Source organism: Neoarius graeffei, chromosome 27 (genome assembly GCF_027579695.1).
Source record: "Neoarius graeffei isolate fNeoGra1 chromosome 27, fNeoGra1.pri, whole genome shotgun sequence".
In the NCBI taxonomy this organism is placed as follows: Eukaryota; Metazoa; Chordata; class Actinopteri; order Siluriformes; family Ariidae; genus Neoarius; species Neoarius graeffei.
Window position 1 is genome coordinate 24,066,235 of NC_083595.1, and position 19,218 is coordinate 24,085,452.

General features: G+C 41.8%; 1 protein-coding gene across 1 annotated transcript in view; it reads right to left on the minus strand.

Annotated features, from left to right (window-relative positions):
* Window positions 1-333: 333 nt before the first annotated feature.
* syt13 (synaptotagmin XIII) overlaps window positions 334-19,218 on the minus strand; it is a 119,341-nt gene continuing 100,456 nt past the window's right edge. The window contains exons 6-7 of the mRNA XM_060911344.1: window positions 7,132-7,255; window positions 334-687 (exon numbers count right to left, since the gene is read on the minus strand). Of these exons, the coding sequence (XP_060767327.1) occupies window positions 383-687; window positions 7,132-7,255 (429 nt within the window). The 3' untranslated portion in view covers window positions 334-382. The remainder of the gene's footprint in view (window positions 688-7,131; window positions 7,256-19,218) is intronic.

The following is a 19,218-nucleotide window of genomic DNA, read 5'->3' on the forward strand; positions in this document are numbered from 1 at the left end:
TTACTTCTGAGAGACTCAACCTCTTTGGGATGCTCTTTTTATACTCAATCATATTACTGACCTGTTGCCAATTAACCAATTTTTTTTAGCATTACACAGCTTTTTCAATCTTTTGTTGCCCCTGTCCCAACTTTTCTGAAACATGTTGCTGACATCAAATTCAAAATATATTTTTCAAAAAACAATAAAATTTCTCAATTTCAATATTTCATATTTTGTCTTTCTACTATGTGCAATGAAATATAGGGTTTCCATGATTTGCAAATTATCGCATTCTGTTTTTATTTCCAGTTTACACAGCATCCCAACTTTTTGGGAATTGGGGTTGTAAATATGAACAAACATTTAACTATGCATTATATACACTAGTTGGAATTTTATTTTAAACATGCAGAGGATGCCACATGGCAATCTGTTTGCGTGGGTTATCCAGCATCTGTTGCCAGTGTTGGAAGCCAGTGCCTGAGAACTGGAGCCCAAGCTGACAGCGCCCAAGTGGGAGCAGTGTGCCAGGGCTTGCCTGGTTCAGCACCTCCAGGTCTAAGCTGGACTTGGTCAGTAGCTCTTTGGGGAGCTCTAGCATCATCATCTCATTCCACACTGGGTTGATTTTGTGCTTGACACGTCGTGTCTGCTTCTTCTTTAGTTTGGTGCTCTGGTGTTTCAGAGTCAGCTTCACTGAGAGGTCTGAGAAACAAGAAGTTCTGTTATGTAGAAGACAAAAAATCTGAAATAGCTTCTGGATAAAAAGAACATTTTTGTAAAGAAGTTCTGAAGCTGTGTGAGCAATTGAACTTATGTCTTAATAATAATAATAATAATAATAATAATAATAATAATAATAATAATGTTACTGAATAGATTAGATAAGCAAATCATCACACATTCTGGATGTCAGAATCTCAAAACCCTGGAAAAAAAAAACATTTTAATATAAAGTGTTGTAGTAAGGTCTTGAGCCACCAGAACAGTGTCAGTCTGCCTTAACATAAATTCTACAAATCTCTGAAACTGTACTGGAGGGATGAATGCTGCTCTTCCAAAAGATATTCCCTAAGTTGTTGTTTTCACAATAGTGGTGGAGAATGCTGTCTCCCATAGTATTCCACTGGGTTGAGATCTGGTGATATATGAGATGAATCATTTTCATGCTCAAAACATTCCATGAAATCTCATGACCTATGAATAGGGGCAGGGTCATCGTGAGAGACAGCAGTCCCATCATAGGATAAAGATGACCAGTCTGTAACAGCCCAGACTGGGGCTACATCTTCGGCTAGGCTGTCTTTGGCCACCAGAGGAACCCACCTGTCCTTTCTGGAGAGATGTGATGGAGACCCAGGGCGATGTTGGGGTCTTGATGCAGTGATCTCTTGCATTTGAGTGGCAATCATCCCAGATCTAAGCTGAGTTACATACTTTCCTTGCTCTTAGAACATGCCCTTGCATGGGTCAATGTGGCCTGAGAAAGTCAGCCTGATGTATGAGACTGCAGTCTTGTTTACAGCAGCTACAGGTGGTACCTTTGACCACCCATTCTGTAGAGGGGAGATTAGTCCCTGCCTCTTTTGCATATGGCAGGGGAAAAGATTTCTGGCTGACTATGCCATTGACTTCTGCGCTCTGGTCATTTAGATAGGCTCTGGTGGCAGGCTGATTTCCAGCCAATGTGAAGAACTCAAGGATGAATTGGACCTGTTCACATGAGGACCTGTTCAAGCTGTTCCTTAAACTGGCTAGATAAATGGCTGTGGGCGTGCTGCAGATATGGGGAAGTTGAGTGCCTCAAAGGCCTTTGACCTGCCTCCTTGTCCCTGAAACCTCTCCATCCCATCCAGATCCAGATGTTCAGCCCATGCAATTGGGGGCTAGGATCACTGGAGTAGTAGCACCTTTCTGGCTGGCCATTTCCCATCTTGGAGTCCCAGACTGGTCTCCCCATATCCAGCATCATGTGAAGTGCAAAATACAGCCAACTCATCAACAGTAAGTGGCCTCACCATCTAGCCTCTCACATGGTATAGACCGACCACTGTGGCTCTAAGCGCTGCCCCTGGTTTTGCAGAATCGCGGTGGACAACTCTGATAAAATAACCCAATTCATTGTTGGTACGGCAATGTGAGGAGTTGCGACCCCATTACCTTATTGTTCCATCTCTTGTATTGTAAAGCTGCACATGATGAAGAAAAATTCAAGTCTCATAAATTCTATACGTCCAGCCCCAGATTGGGACAGGAAACAAGCTATGGCAGTCGGTGCTGGTCTCCCTGCTGGAAGACCGTATGACAACAAGCCCTCAAATCCTGCGGGAAGGGGCCCTCCTGATCTCAGCACCAGCTCCAAGGCACTCTTACATTGCAGAAGACCCTTCACTATGGCTACTTTTAACATATGCACGATCAAAGCCGACCCCAAAGCTAGAGAACTCACTTACTGTGCCAGCTCCCACAATATCGGCATTCTTGGAGTGCAGAAACATCATATCACCCACCAGACACAGCTAGAATTTCACAAAGGAGCACCACTCGATTACTTAATGGGCCTGGAGAAATGAAGCCCAAGTGGCAGTCGGAGGAGTTGGTCTCCTTCTATGCAGTAAGATTAAGAATGCCTTATGGGATGTGAGATCTTACTCAAGCCGGGTTTTAAGCACTGTGTTCTCAGGTAACCCTGCAACAACTATTATGGTTGCCTATTCTCCAATGAATGTATCAAATGAAAGTGAAGTCGAGGAGTTCTACGACATCCTTTGTACAGCAGTTTGTGACACCCTGCTCACAACTTTCTATGACTTCTTGGTGACTTCAATGCAAGACTAGGACCAGAAGACACTAGATTCCCATTCCATGAGTCCACAAACAGAAATGGTGAGTACCTAGTGGACCTCCTAGCAGAGAGTAATCTCAAGATCCAGACATCCCACAGTTGTGAGAGCTACAGAAAAGCATAGGGAGGCTGAAGCCCTAGCTGCAACAACATCTATAGAACAACAATTTGACACCCAGGTTGTGGAGGAGGCCAGAAAATCCCTCTATGGTGTGTATGACCAAATTCTGGCAGACGATCTGCAGGAGAAAACTGAGAGAATCGAGCAGGCCCACTTAAGCGGACAGCACAGCAAGTACCAACATCATCCCACTTCCCAAATCAGGCAACCTCTCTAACACTGACAATTACAGAGGAATCAGAATCAGAAGCACTTTATTGCCAGGTATGTTACACACATGAGGAATTTGACTCCGGTTCGACTTAGCTTTCATAGTACAGACAGAAAGAAAGTATAGGAAAAAAAACCACACACAGAGTCTCACTGCAGTGAACTCCAGGGGGAGAATTGCGTTTCTACAGTGATGGCCTTGAAGGCAGTGCTGGCTAGGAGAGCCAAGATAAGATTGGAATTTGTTTAGACTTAAGATGGGTAGACATGTCCTTTTTCGCTTAACCCGCTTGTCCATTCTGGCCACCAAAATGATCTTTTTCTCTTTGCAAAGCCATCAACTTCTCCATGATGTTATCAATGTTGCAACTCAAGTTCTGAATAGCTACAGTCTGAGTGCTAACAGCTCTGCCCACCGCCTCAATCATGTCGGGCAGCTTTGTGGGACTTTGAACAGCTGCCACTGTTAACTGATTTCCTCGATACACCAGGGCAATGCCAAGTCCAATCAGCAAAAATCCTGTGATCATGGTTCCGAATAGGTAAATATCCTCAATGTCCTCCATGGAAAGAATCGCCAAGCACACCACACGCCACTTCTCTCAGGCATCCATGGTGTATCCAGCTGCAAATGTTCCAGCAGGACAGGCAGGTTCCCCCGAACCCAAACTTCTAGTCGAAAAGATTGTGTCAATTGCGTGAAGTGACCAGTTGATCAAATCCATAATTTCGATTCGGAGAACAGTGCAGGAAGGGTCTCTCAGACAAGACGAGTCCGCAGAAGCAAAGCAGGAGAGAGGCTTGTCAGGAAGGGAGAGGCTGAGAAATGAGAGATGAGAGGAAAAAACACCCACACATTTCGCTCCTATCAGGACCGGAATGTGTGGGCATTAAAAAAAAACCTCAGCGCAGCATTCTGTGAAGCACGGAGAAGAATTAACACAATTACACAAAAACATAGAAAGTACGAGAGAGCAAAGTCCCGTGGCAGCCGTCTGCGGTGCCATCTTGGATGGAACAATTACAGAGGAATAAGCCTCATGTGTCATTGCCAAGATTTTTAACTGGATGATACTTAATCACATCCATGGTCCCATTGAACCTCACCTTAGATTCAATCAGAATGGATTTTGGGAAGGCAGATCTACAGTGAGCCATATCCTGGCACTGTGCCACATCCTTGAAGAAGTATGGAAGAACAAGCTCTCAGCAGTCATCACATTCTTAGACTTCAAGAAGGCTTGTGATTCCATCCAGCATGACAAAATGTTCAAGATCCTAAAAACGTATGGTATCCCATCAAGGTTGCTTGGTGTCATCAGAGCAATGTACACCAACACTAGAGCCAGAGTTGTCACTGCTGATGGCATTTTCATTGAGTTCAAGATCACCACAGGCGTGCTCCAAGGGGACACACTCGCTCCATTCTTGTTTGTGATGGTTCTTGACTACGCTCTCAGGAAAGCCATTGATGGGAAAGAGACTGAGCTTGGTCTTACGCTTACTCCCCAAAGATCACGAAGGTACCCTGTGAAGGCGCTTACAGATCTGGACTTTGATGTTGCCTTGCTCTCTGATAGCATCCTGCAGGCCCAGGAATTTCTGCTACATGTAGAAGAAGAGTGTAATGAAGTCAGACATTTTATCAATGGCCAGAAAACCAAAAGTTATGACCTGTAATGTTCCCCTCACAGCTTCACCTAGGACAAAAACTGGAAAGCCCCTTGAGGTCGTGAGCTCATGGATTGTCTCCACCGAACATATCATGAAGATCCAAAAGGCTCTTGTGTGGAAGGCCCTTAATGACATGAGAGCTGTCTGGAAATCCATCATATCATGAGAACTCAAGATTAAGCTGTTCTGTGTAATGGTGGAATCCATATTCCTGTATGGTAGTGAGTGCTGGGCCCTGAACATCTCCCTCCAGAGGTCACTGGATGGCTCATATACCTGCATGCTGCATGTTGCCTTAAACATCAGTTGGCAGGACCACATTCCCAACAAAGAGCTCTATGGTGACCTCCCAAGGATCTCTGACAAGGTGGCCTGGAGGAGGCTTGGCCTGGTGGGTCACTGCCTCAGGCACAATGAGCTACCCGCAAGTCAACTCATTCTGTGGGAGCCCACACATGGACGTCCTGGTCGTCCAGCGACTACACTAGTCAATACACTCATGAGGGATGTTGGGGTGGCCAACAATGCCGAGCTCACTGCCTGCATGTCCGACCGCAGAGACTGGTTTTCAAGGCATGCAGCTCGGCTGAGGCCGCCTTAAGTAAGTAATTGGGGCACACCTGTCTAGCTCACTGGAAGCTGGAGACATGCATGCAAGAAGGTTAGTGTTTGTACTGTGGTCAGTCAGAACATTTGTGCCCAAACTGTCCTTAGCTCTTGGGAAAAGCCAAGAAATTTTATTGATCCTGCCCTGGCCAGAAGCTTAAGCTACCTCTTGTTCTCCTGGACTATCTGGTGCAGTTATCAGATATCAATGCCTATGTGAATTTGTCAAAAGCAGTCTGGGGATCCTAGTGTCAGAATACCTGTTTTAAGGTAACATTCATTCCAGGGCTTTCTCACCTCCACTGGGCAACCCTGATATGTCTTGAGTCCCCTCTGGGCATTAAGACCTCCAAGAGACCTTCTGCTGGTCCATTGGACATATGATTGTGCATTGAGCTTCTCCCTGGCAGTAGTCCTTCCCAGGGCAGAATCCCAAGGCCCTGAGTAGAAGGCAATTGAGGACTATATTTAGGGGGCCTTTGCCTTAGGTTTAATACAGGCTTAAACCTCTAAGGCAGGGGTGGGATTCTCCTTTGTGAGGAAGAAGGATGAGGGCCTTCATTCATGCATAGATGATTGAGCCCTAAACAAGATCACAGTCAAGGACCATTATCCATTAGCCCTCATTATCTCTGTCTTTGAGGCACCTACAATCTCATCTTATTTCAGGAGGGTGATGAATGGAAGATGGCCTTCATCACTCTGTCAGGCCAATATGAATACTTTCTAATGCTTTTCAGGCTGATGAATGTAATGGCTGTCTTCCAACATTATATCACCAAGGTCCTGAGGGAGGCCCTTGACCGTTATGTGTTTTTATCTAGATGACATTCTCATTTACAGTCAGTTGATGGATGAACACACAGTTCACATTAGGAGGGTTCTCCAATTGCTCTTAGAGAATCACTTGTATATTAAATTGGAGAAATCATGTTTCCAATTTCTGTGAGTTACCTTCCTGGGGTTTGTGGTATTCAAAGCACTTTCTGAGTCATGCAAATTTCTTCTGACACTTTATCTGGAATTTTAGCACCATGGCCACACTACTAACTGCTCTTACCAAGAAGTCCACAGGGCAGTTTCAGTGGAAGTCAGAAGCCCAGGAGGTGTTGAAGGAGCTGAAGTGCCACCTGTCCATGGCCGCAGTCTTGCAGCTCCCTGATCCTGAGCTTGTGGTGGCAGCCTGTCAGGTCTGTGCTCACAACAAGGAGCCCTGGACAAGAACCATAGCACTACTCTGCCCACTGCCCATCCCTTTGCCTGCATGGACCAACCTCCCCCTAGACTTTGTTGTGGTTGACCAGTTCTCTAAGGCCTATACATTTGTTGCACTGCCCAAGTTCCTGTTGGTCAAGGAGACAGCAAGACTACTACTGCAGCATGTAGGACTGCTCTCACATATGGTATTGGACTGAGGATTACCAGTTGGCTAGACAGATCTGGAGGGCTGCTGCAGTTGTTTCCATCTTTTTTGTTAAATACATAAAGAAAACAATCCTGGACATCCCATTATATCAGCATGTTCATATCTCATGCAAATAGTTTTTATATTTCATATTCATATCATATTTTCCAATCCACTTGTTAGTGTCCTAACATTTTCTACAAATCTTTGAATGCTCTACAAGATGTTACAGTATGGAACATACATGGTGTGCAGCACTTAATTAGACTATACAGTGACTAGTATTACCTATATTGTCTTTAAGTTTATCAGACTGCAGTCCTTTTGCCTTCATCACCACCACCCCCAGCCTATTTGCTGCTGGCAGGTAGCTTAGTGACAGCAACAGCTCCCCCGTTGAATGCACTTTCATCTGGGAGGCGAAAGAAAGAAATGTAAAACTACCTGTGTAATAGTTACCTCTCAGTGTTTTTAATTAAAAGATTTCTAGACATGTAGACACATGAAACAGAGATCACATCCATATACAGTGGTGCTTGAAAGTTTGTGAACCCTTTAGAATTTTCTATATTTCTGCATAAATACAACCTAAACCATCATCAGATTTTCACACAAGTCCTAAAAGTAGATAAAGAAAACCCAGTTAAACAAATGAGAAAAAAAATTATACTTGGTCATTTATTTATTGAGGAAAATTATCCAATATTACATATCTGTGAGAGGCAAAGGTATGTGAACCTCTAGGATTAGCAGTTAATTTGAAGGTGAAATTAGAGTCAGGTGTTTTCAATCAATGGGATGACAATCAGGTGTGAGTGGGCACCCTGTTTTATTTAAAGAACAGGGATCTATCAAAGTCTGATCTTCACAACACATGTTTGTGGAAGTGTATCATGGCACAAACAAAGGAGATTTCTGAGGACCTCAGAAAAAAATGTTTATGCTCATTAGGCTGGAAAAGGTTACAAAAACATCTCTAAAGAGTTTGAACTCCACCAATCCACAGTCAGACAGATTGTGTACAAATGGAGGAAATTCAAGACCATTGTTACCCTCTCCAGAAGTGGTCGACCCACAAAGATCACTCCAAGAGCAAGGTGTGTAATAGTCGGCGAGGTCACAAAGGACCCCATAGTAACTTCTAAGCAACTGAAGGCCTCTCTCACATTGGCTAATGTTAATGTTCATGAGTCCACCATCAGGAGAACACTGAACAACAATGGCGTGCATGACAGGGCTGCAAGGAGAAAGCCACTGCTCTCCAAAAAGAACATTGCTGCTTGTTTGCAGTTTGCTAAAGATCATGTGGACAAGCTAGAAGGCTATTAAAAAATGTTTTGTGGATGAATGAGACCAAAATAGAACTTTTTGGTTTAAATGAGAAGCGTTATGTTTGGAGAAAGGAAAACACTGCATTTCAGCATAAGAACTTTATCCCATCTGTGAAACATGGTGGTGGTAGTATCATGGTTTGGGCCTGTTTTGCTGCATCTGGGCCAGGACAGCTTGCAATCATTGATGGAACAATGAATTCTGAATTATACCAGCAAATTCTAAAGGAAAGTGTCAGGACATCTGTCCATGAACTGAATCTCAAGAGAAGGTGGGTCATGCAGCAAGACAACGACCCTAAGTCATTCTACCAAAGAATGGTTAAAGAAGAATAAAGTTAATCTTTTGGAATGGCCAAGTCAAGGTCCTGACCTTAATCCAATCGAAATGTTGTGGAAGGACCTGAGGCGAGCAGTTCATGTGAGGAAACCCACCAACATCCCAGAGTTGAAGCTGTTCTGTACAAAAGAATGGGCTAAAATTCCTCCAAGCCAGTGCGCAGGACTGATCAACAGTTACCGGAAACGTTTAGTTGCAGTTATTGCTGCACAAGGGGGTCACACCAGATACTGAAAGCAAAGGTTCACATACTTTTGCCACTCACAGATATGTAATATTGGATCATTTTCCTCAATAAATAAATGACCAAGTATAATATTTTTGTTTCATTTGTTTAACTGGGTTCTCTTTATGTACTTTTAGGACTTCTGTGAAAATCTGATGATGTTGTAGGTCATATTTATACAGAAATATAGAAAATTCTAAAGGGTTCACAAACTTTCAAGCACCACTGTACATGTCTAGGATGAACAGGTAAAAATGTGCTAGAAGTAGCATGACTAGTAATAATTTTACTAATTATGTAATTACCGATTAGAGCACTGCAAAGTTTTTCAGAAAAAAATTATCTGCCTTTTCTAACCATAAAATTCCCCAGACTCATGTCATGATACAATAAAGCACATGATACAATAAACAAGGACTTTATGAGGGAAAAATATTGGATTCGGTCCATGTTGGATAATGCCATGCAGGGAAGCATTGTTACTCCTCATCCAAAAGAAAAATATGCACTTCAGTGACATAATCTGGCATCTGGTAGTGGATGGAAAAGGTGAGTAAAAGGTGCCCTGTAGTCAGTGTTGTATAGTAACGAAGTAAAAATACTTTACTACTGTACTTAAGTACATTTTGGGAGATTTTGTACTTTACTTGAGTTTTCAAATTTTTGAGAACTTTTACTTCACTATATTTTTTAACTTAATTGCATACTTTTACTCCAATACATTTTCAAAGAGCCGTTTAGTTACTCATTACAAAAAAAGAAAGGAAAAAAAACGTATTTTAACCCCACTGGCTGCAACGAAGTCAGGACGTGCCTGGGCTTGTTCACCACTTGCGCATGACAACCAATAGGCTACACCTGTTGGCTTCACGCAGTAAGCAGAAAGCTAACTTCGCAATCAACAGCCCTGATGGAAGAGGAGACAGCAGCTACTTCGGCTACAAATGAAGAGGAACCTGATGAGCACCCCTGGCTGTATTTGAACACAATGTTCTCTTACGTTGATGTGAAGGATTTGTCCTATCGAATGAAGTGCCTCTTATGCCTTCCAAAAAACGTGGAAATTCTATCTTATAGAAACTCCCCGTCCAATCTAAAGAAACACATCGAGGTAAGTTCTAGGTTTATTAAATTGTTACAGTATATTCCCATTTCAGCAACCATAGTATGAATATTCTAGACACAATTGTGAAACCTTGAGCATTCCTGTACAAACGAACTTTGTTCTTCGGTTCCATGCGGTTTTGGCATTTGTTGGCTGTAGCAGGCTACCTAGCTGCGAGCCTTTTCAGCTCATGGAAAGGCATAGCTGTAAGTGTAAGGAGGACGAATAGGGAAAACTGGCATACAAGTTCAAAATGGAAAAAAAACATTAACACAATTGAAACGAGCTTTGTGTGTGCTTCTGCTATCTAAGTAACAAAGCAAGGGTTAGCAAAGCTTGCAATTCTGTCTTGGTGAACTGCTACACTGTCGAATTTCAGTGCTAGCTGGTGCGATGCCCATGGCGACATAACCTACAGTTTGGTTTTGAATATTTGACATTCAAATACATTTAAGCTGTGATGTAAATCACAGATTCTTCAAACAATTTTTACTGTCTTCATGATAATCCAGACTATACTGCAAGACAGTAAATTAAACAAAATCATACTATGATTTTCTGCTATCCTAAATATTACTATATCATAAGTTAAATGCTCTTTTTAAATAAGTCCAATTTTAAAAATTCAATTCCAACCAATTCATCATTGGCACTAAATGTAAGCCTATGTTTTATGTGTACAGCATGTTTTATTTAGCAACTTAAGCAAATTGGTAAATGTGATGCACTGTTTGTAAGTAATGTGTGGGTGAGTTAATTTGTGTTCAGTTTGACTAAATATAGTGTGTCCTTTTTTTTGTCTGTTTCAGAGAAAGCATCCGCACCATGTTTAAAAATACATCGAGCTGACCACAGCAAAGCAGAAAAGGGTCAGTGGAGCATCCACCACCAGCAAGCAGGCCACGTTAACACAGTCCTTGACCATGACACCTCAGAAGAGAATTGACAAGGCCGTCGTTAAATACGTTGTACATGGGCTTCGGCCATTTTCTGTAGTTGAGCAGGAACCTTTCAGAGAATTAGTTAAGGACCTTGTCCCTAATGCCAAAATGATGTCCCGGGTGACTCTCACCTCCATGATTGATGATGGCTTCAAACAAATGAAAACAGCTCTGACTGAGGCAATGAAGGGGGTCGACCACATTGCCACTACTACTGACTGTTGGTCTGTCAGAAGGCGAGGCTTCATTGGTGTTACTGCACACTGGATTGACCCTGAGACTCTTCAAAGATGTTCAGCAGCCTTAGCTTGCAGACAGTTGAGGGGTTCACACACATTTGACCTGCTAGCCAATGCTCTGAATGACATACACGCGGAATTTGAGATTCGAGGCAAGATTGTGAGGATGACCACTGATAATGGTTCGAACTTTGTCAAGGCTTTCGGAGTGTTTGGGGAAGATGAGAACAACAATGCGGAGGGAGTTGAGGAAGCTGAAGAGTCTGCACAGTCTGAAGAGGAAGACGATGGTGGAGTGGAAGTGGACGAAGATGTACAGTACGTTGATATGGCAGCTCTTCTAAATGAAGATGATGGCTTTGAATTTCAACTACCGAGACACCAACGCTGTGCTTGTCATATCTTAAATCTAATCGCTAGTGAAGATTCCACAAATGCAACCTCCAATGATGCATACAAAAAGCTGCACCATGCAACGTTTGGCAAGTGTTATGGCCTATGGAACAAATGTGGAAGATCCACACTTGCAGCTAAGATGATTGAAGATGTCTGTTCCATTCAGCTTCTAAGACCAAATAAAACAAGGTGGAACTCCTTGTTCATGGCCATGGAACGCCTACTCCGGATTAATAAAAGAAGGGAGAGGGGGCCCTAAGAGCTATTGCCACCGACCTGAAGGTCCCAATGTAAGTAGACCTAAGAATTAGGGATGTCCCGATCCGATCACGTGATCGGAAATCGGGCCCGATCACGTGGTTTCAGACTCGATCGGAATCGGGCATTACCTCCCGATCAGGGATCGGATATATATCTATATAATATATTCTCATTTTTAACACATCAATAGCTATGCGTTGGCACAGAGTGAGACCAGACCTCTTGTCTCAACACAGCAACATCAACACGTGCGGCATGACATCACTTTGTAGCAGAGACGCTATTGGTTATTGGCTGCCCGTTGCCGGCAAAGTTGAACACGGAAGCAGTTCGAAGCAGAAAGCAAAGCATGTCTGCGGTGTGGCAGTATTTCAAAGTTGATGACAACATTGCCATAGCAAACTGTGAAATATGTAAAGCTGGAATTTCAAGGGGTGGACAGGAAAGGGCCGCATTTAATACAACAAACCTGATACGGCACCTGAAAAACAAACACCCGACACAATACAGCGAGTTTTTAGTGCTGTTGCAAACGTGTTGGATGACAAAAACAGGCTCAAACCTGAAAGGGTAGAAATGCTTGTTTTCATCAAGAAAAACGTTCATTTCCTTAATTGAAATTACTGTATACCACTGTGAGATGCGTTCTTAAAAGCAAATTACTGGCACTGTGGCAGTTTTTTTTTTATTTGTTTACATTCCTGCCAGGTATTTTAAGGTTATGTTTTTAATTTGTGATTTATTGTTCAAACTACCTCACGTAAGTGCTCTGTTTGCTAACGGAGTTGTTGGATGTTAAAATAAGGTGTTAAATAAAAAAAAATGAGGAACATCCTGGATCCGTTTCTTTCCTCATCTTTATTATTTTTTATGGATTATAAGAAGTATCGGATCGGGACTCGGTATCGGCAGATACTCAAAATCAAATGATCGGTATCGGATCGGAGGGCAAAAAAACCTGATCGGGACATCCCTACTAAGAATTGTATGTTTTTTTTTTTTTTTTATTAAAGTAAATATGGAATAACAGATACAGATAAACAAAACAGATTTCCAGTGTTTTTTGTTTTTCATCATAGGTGCTATTTTTTTCACATTGTATCAGAACTGTGAAATTGCTATTTAGTGTTCATGTATAATTCTTGGTTCCATCTAACAAATATCCGGGTGTCGTGTGTGTTCTTTTTTTTTTGTCAACACAGGTTCAACCCAGCGGAACTTGCATTTCTCACTGAATATGCTGCTGTAATGAGCCCTGTCGCCCAAGCAACCAACATACTGCAAGCAGAGACCAACACACAAATGGGGTGGCTACTTCCTACAATCCACCTGCTGACGGTCAAACTCGACAAGGTCAAGTTGCAGCTGAAGTACTGCAGGCCTCTTGTTGATGCTCTACAGTCTGGAATTCAGAACCATTTTGGGCACACGTTCAGGGATGCTGAGCTGGTTGCAGCTGCAATTTTTCTTCCCAAATTCCGAACGGCATGGACGAAGGACGACGCTACCATCAAAATGGGTAAGGCATGCATATAGTTAAGTGTGTTTGTGTCTCGACACTTTGTAATATTAACAGTTTTGCATGTTTGTTGTAGGTGCATGAAATTGGACAATGAATGAGTGCAAAAAATAAATTCAAATAATACTTTAATGTTTCACTTCCTTAGGCTGATATCACAACATGGTAGAAGGTTGCATTGCATCATTTAAGTACTGTAACTTTCTATATTTCAGGAATCGATTACATCAAGCAGCATATAGAGGATCCCTCCCTCCAGCCGGGTGCGACCAGGTCGAGTTCATCAGATGAGGATGACTTCTTCTAGTCCCTGCAGGTGTCGAAGACCCAAGATGGTGCCAAACAGTTGGATGCATACCTGTCCTGCTCAGCTGACCACGTGGACTTGCTGAAGTCCTTCCCTTCTGTTTGCAAGCTGTCTGTCAAGCTCAACACGCCACTGTCAGCATCAGCAGCATGCGAAAGGCTGTTCAGCATAGCAGGGCTTGTTTTCAGCCCACGAAGAGTATGGCTAAATTCTAGGCATTTTGAAAGCCAGCTGCTTTTGAAGATGAACAGAAAGTTTTACAGTTTCAAGTAATGGCGGGGGTTATGTGCAAGGATGACCTCAAAGGAGGTTTAAGTTAGAGGGGAAGAATAAAAAGGTCAAGGGCAAAAGTGTGTATTGGGGAAGTGGGGCTTGAATGCGCAAAAAGAAAATCTGTTGGTGCTATGTTAAATGTTAAGATTTAGTTTATAAAGTGCAATAACGGTAGCAACTCTTTTATATTTTGTCTTGATGGTGTGATGTACGCCTCATTTTCAGTACTATTTTATTTTTCAAAAAAAGGTTTCAAACTGTGGTCACCCTCTTCAGATGCCAGATAAGCTTCAGTTTTCTCCAAATTACTTTTTTCTTTTGATTATTATGACAGCAATTGGTCGTGTATGTACCTCCATAGTTTATAAAGTGCAATAACAGTAGCAGCTTTTTTTGTTTTTTTTTTTCTTAATGGTGTGATGTATGCCTAATTTTCAGTACTTTCTCTTAGTTTAAAAAACAAAGGAAAACAATGAGAAAAAAAGTGTCAAAACTGTGGTCTCCATCTTCAGATGCCAGATAGGCAGCTTCATTTTTCTCCCAATTTATTTTTTTCTTGTTTATAATGGTTGTGTGTGCACCTCTATTTTCAGCAGTGTAATTGCTTGTCATGAACCATTGGTGACAAATTACCTTCAGTTTACCAAAATATTAAAAATATTACAAATTCAGATTGCCTTTGCTTGTTTACTTTTATGTGTACTTTTAATTATATTACTTGAGTATATTTTTGCATTACTTGTCATACTTAAGTGCAAGAAATGTCAGATACTTTAAGACTTTAACTCGAGTAACATTTCAGTCAGTGACTTTGACTTTTACCAAAGTCATTTTTTGGAAGGGTACCAATACTTTTACTTGAGTGTGATTTCCCAGTACTTTATACAACACTGCCTGTAGTACAGTGTATTTCAGATAACACTGCATGTTTCTGGAGTAAACTGCCATTTTACCAAATACACACCACCCATTTTTTTAGGAATACCTGTACAAATAAACACTCTTTACAACTGTGGTGAGCAGAAAAGAATCTCAGAATATATAACACTTGGAAAATATAGTTTTTCCAATCCTCACCAGTCCAGTTTCAGTGAACCTGTGCCCATTGATGAGTTTATGCATTGGACTGCTGCCACATGGTTGGCTTATTGGATAATTGCATGAAAGATCATTGGTACAGGTGTTTCTATTAAAGTGAGGTGTATAATGTGAGCTCTAAACATAGCGTACATGCTTTTATTCATTTTGGTAGTCTGCCTTTATGTGTTTTATTTCTTTTAGCATTTGTTTATTTGAAATAAGCTTTTGTTTGTTTTTTAATTTTAGTCTCTTTTGTTATATCATTTCAGCACATTCTTTCCAGCACCTCCCCATTTAGCATGGAACCTTTTGAGATGCTTGGCACTTTGCGACTCTTCAGCCAGTGCTTTAGATCTGGACCCACTTTTGGCTCAGAATGGGAACACGTCTATATTTATAAATAAGGCTTTGATTCTAAGGCTTTGATTCGGGAGTTTCTACTGCTACTCCGGGATACAGGAGGAGGAATCGTGGACCCAGCTGGAGTCTTCCCATCGGAGATCATCGGGCATGATCCTTCCAGGGGAGACCAGGGGACGAGGCCGACAAGGGCGAGGAGGAGAGGTAGCCGCGGTGGGGTCCGCCAGAGGCTCAAAAGACAGGGTCACCGGAGGATCCCTCTCCCCTCGATAATCCTCGCCAATGTACAATCCCTCCGGAGTAAGGTGGATGAACTCCAAGCAAATGTTAGATTCATATCGGACTATAGGAATGCCTGCCTTATTGCACTGACTGAGACGTGGCTCAAGGAGCAGGATCTCCAGCCCGACTTGGAAATCGATGGTTTTGGAGTACCATTGCGACTTGACAGGGACCTGGCAGCAACAGGAAAATCGCTTGGTGGTGGTCTGTGCTTGTACGTTAATAAGAACTGGTGCAACACAGTTGCGGTCAGAGAAACTGTGTGCGCCCGTAACATTGAACTTATGTCTGTCTCTCTCCGTCCTCACTACTTGCCGAGAGAGTTTCCACAAATATTTGTCACACTTGTTTACATTCATCCGAGGGCGAACGCTGATATTGCATCTAGGGTAATAGCACAGACGGTGCAAAGGCTGCAAAGCATCGCCCCAATGCGCCGAATTTTATAATGGGCGACTTTAATCATTGTAGGATTGGAAAGTCGCTAAGTAACTTTTCTCAATACGTCACCTGTCCTACAAGACATATGAAATGTTTAGACCTTTGCTATGGGACAGTTAAAAGAGCCTACAGGTCCTTTAGTAGAGCTCCGCTCGGTTCGTCCGACCATAATGTTGTTTATTTGGTTCCGGTTTACAAAACTGTCCTGAGGAGAACAAAACCTGAGCGACGTTTGGTTCCGGTCTGGTCTGAGGAATCCACACAGGAATTATTGGACTGTTACTCATGCACTGACTGGGATTTATTCAAGGAATCATGTTCTAACTTGGATGAACGTGTTGAGACTGTTTCTGCTTATATAAGTTTCTGTGAAAATGAAATAATTCCTAAAAAGGCCATCTTCATTTTTTCAAATAACAAACCATGGGTGTCAAAATCCGTTAAGAGTATTATTAATCAAAGGAATATTAGCTTTAATCAGGGGGATATCACCGTCTATAAAGATTTGCAGAAGCAAGTTAAGAGGGAGCTCAAATTAGCCAAACTTAAATATAAAGATAAAGTTGAATCCCTATTGAGTAGTGGCAAGTCACGCCCCGCTTGGGATGGTGTGAAGTCAATGATGGGCTTGCAATCCAATCATAAAAAAGTCCTCTCTTTTGATGGCAAGACAGATTCTGAGCTTGCAGATGATTTGAACACCTTTTATAACCGTTTTGATATTTATGATTTTACTCAGGAATTGTCTGTGTACAGGGAACTAGGTGCAGAGCAACCTGTTACCATCACTATTGATAAGGACAGAGTTTATAAGGTCCTTAGGGGGGTGAAAGAAAGGAAGAGCCCTGGTCCAGACAATATTGGTGGCCATCTCCTTAAAAGCTGTGCAGAGCCACTGTCTGACATATTTGCTTTCATCTTTAATAAGTCTCTCCAATCACATCAGGTTCCTCACCTTTGGAAAGAGTCAGTGATTGTGCCCGTACCCAAGACTAAAGGACCTAAATCACTAAATGATTTTAGACCAGTGGCCCTCACATCCCTTATTATGAAAGCTTTTGAGAAAATTATTAAACAGGAAATTTTGGATATAATTCATCCCCAACTTGACCCCTTACAATTTGCCTATAGGGCAGGTAGGGGGGTTGAGGACGCTACAGGTAGCCTGCTTAATACAGTTCTTAACCACTTGGAAGGTGCAAAGAAATTTGCACGTTTATTGTTTATTGATTTTTCATCAGCTTTTAATTGCATTCAACCTCACATTTTAGCAGACAGACTTTTAAAGACACACAACATTAACCCAGGGCTTATAGCCTGGCTAGTTGACTTTTTAACCTCCAGATCCCAAAGGGTTAAAGTAAATGGTGTCCTATCTGGTAATCTCTTATCCTCTACTGGCTCCCCCCAAGGATGTGTCCTCTCCCCTCTCCTCTTTGTTTTATATACAAATGAATGCCGTTCCCAATATGATGGAAGTCAGATTTTTAAATTTGCGGATGACTCTGTTATTGTCTCTCTTCTGGATGAAAGTGTGATTGAACATGGACCAGTAGTGAAGGATTTCAGCGATTGGTGTAAGTGCTCCTTTTTAAATATAAATGTCTCCAAGACCAAAGAATTAGTCATTGATTTTAGGAAAAAGTGCCCCCTCTTCCGTCTACTACCATAGATGGTCAACTTGTTGAGATAGTACAAGAGTACAAGTACCTTGGCACAATAATTGACAGCAAGTTATGTTTTGAATCACACTCTGAGGCTGTATGTGCCAAAGCCCATCAGCGCATGTACTTTTATCGCAAATTGAGAAATTTTAACATTGATCCCACTTTTATGAGAATGTTTTATTCCTGTTTTATTGAGTCTGTTTTAACCTTCTGTTTTATCTGCTGGTTTGGTTGTTTGTCTATGAGAAACAAAAACCGACTAGAGAGCACTGTCAAGACATGTAGCAAGATTGCTGGCATCAACTTCCCCACTCTCTCCCACATCTATTCAAACAGAGTGGCAAAGAAGGCCCAAACTATTGCAGCTGATTCTAGCCACCCCTTGTCTTGCCAGTTCAAGCTACTCCCCTCAGGCCGCAGGAACTCCATGCCCAGATGTAGGTCAAATAGACTCAGGAATTCTTTTATCCCATCTTCCATTTCCATTTTAAATAATTTGTCTGAATTATTTTAAATGTATTTTTTTTTAGTTTTATTTATTACTGTGTTTTAGTATTGTGGGTATTTTATGTTTTTGCTGTATTTTTGTGTGTCTTGTCCTGTCTGCTGGCTGCACAAATAATTGCCCCTTGGGGACAATAAAGTTACCTTTGACCTTTGACTACATCTAAGTACAGTTACTCATAGATGTTATTTGACTGAGTTTTAATGCAAACAAAAATATAGATATCAATAGACTTCATGTCATTTACAATTTACTATCTGATTTGAGCCTAAAATGGCTTTATTAAAAAGATAATGAACACACGTCTACTGGTCCATAAATATGTGGACACTGATAAAATTCTTGTTAATTTATCTGTTTACCACAGAATATTGGAGTTGAAATAATAAAGGCTTGAATAGTGAACTCAAATTGCTGACTTTCAGCTTTAATTTGATGGTATTTGCATTCAAATGGGGCAAATGGTATAGGAATTGCACCAGTTTTCATATGCATGGGTTAAGGTCTGGTGATTGACTTGGCCAGTCTAAAATCTTCCACTTTTTCCTGATGAAGTCCTTTGTTGTGTTGGCAGTATGTTTTGGGTCATTGTCTTGCTGCATGATGAAGTTCTTCCCAATTATATACATGTCTCTATGTAAACTGGCTGACAGAATGTTCCTGTAGACTTCTGAATTCATTCTGCTGCTACCATTGTAAGTTACATCATCAATAAAGATTAGTCAGCTCATTCCAGAAGCAGCCATGCAAGCCTAATCCATGACATGACCTCCAACATGCCTGACTGGTGAGCTTGTATGTTTTGGAGAGAGCCTTTCTTTCTCCACACTTTGCTTTTCCATCACTCTCGGAGAGGTTAATCTTGGTTTCTCAAATTTGTGACTCATCTCTGTATTTCTTTGTGAATACCAATCTGGCCTTACAGTTCTTACTGCTGGTTGGTGGTTTGCATCTTGTCATATGGCCTCTATATTTCTGCTCTAGAAGGCTTCTTCAGTGTATTGTGATACCTTCAGCCCTGCCCTGTGGAGGCTGTTCATGATGTTGTTTTTTGGGTTTTCTTTGCAGCTCTCACAATGTATGTCATCAACTGCTGTTATTT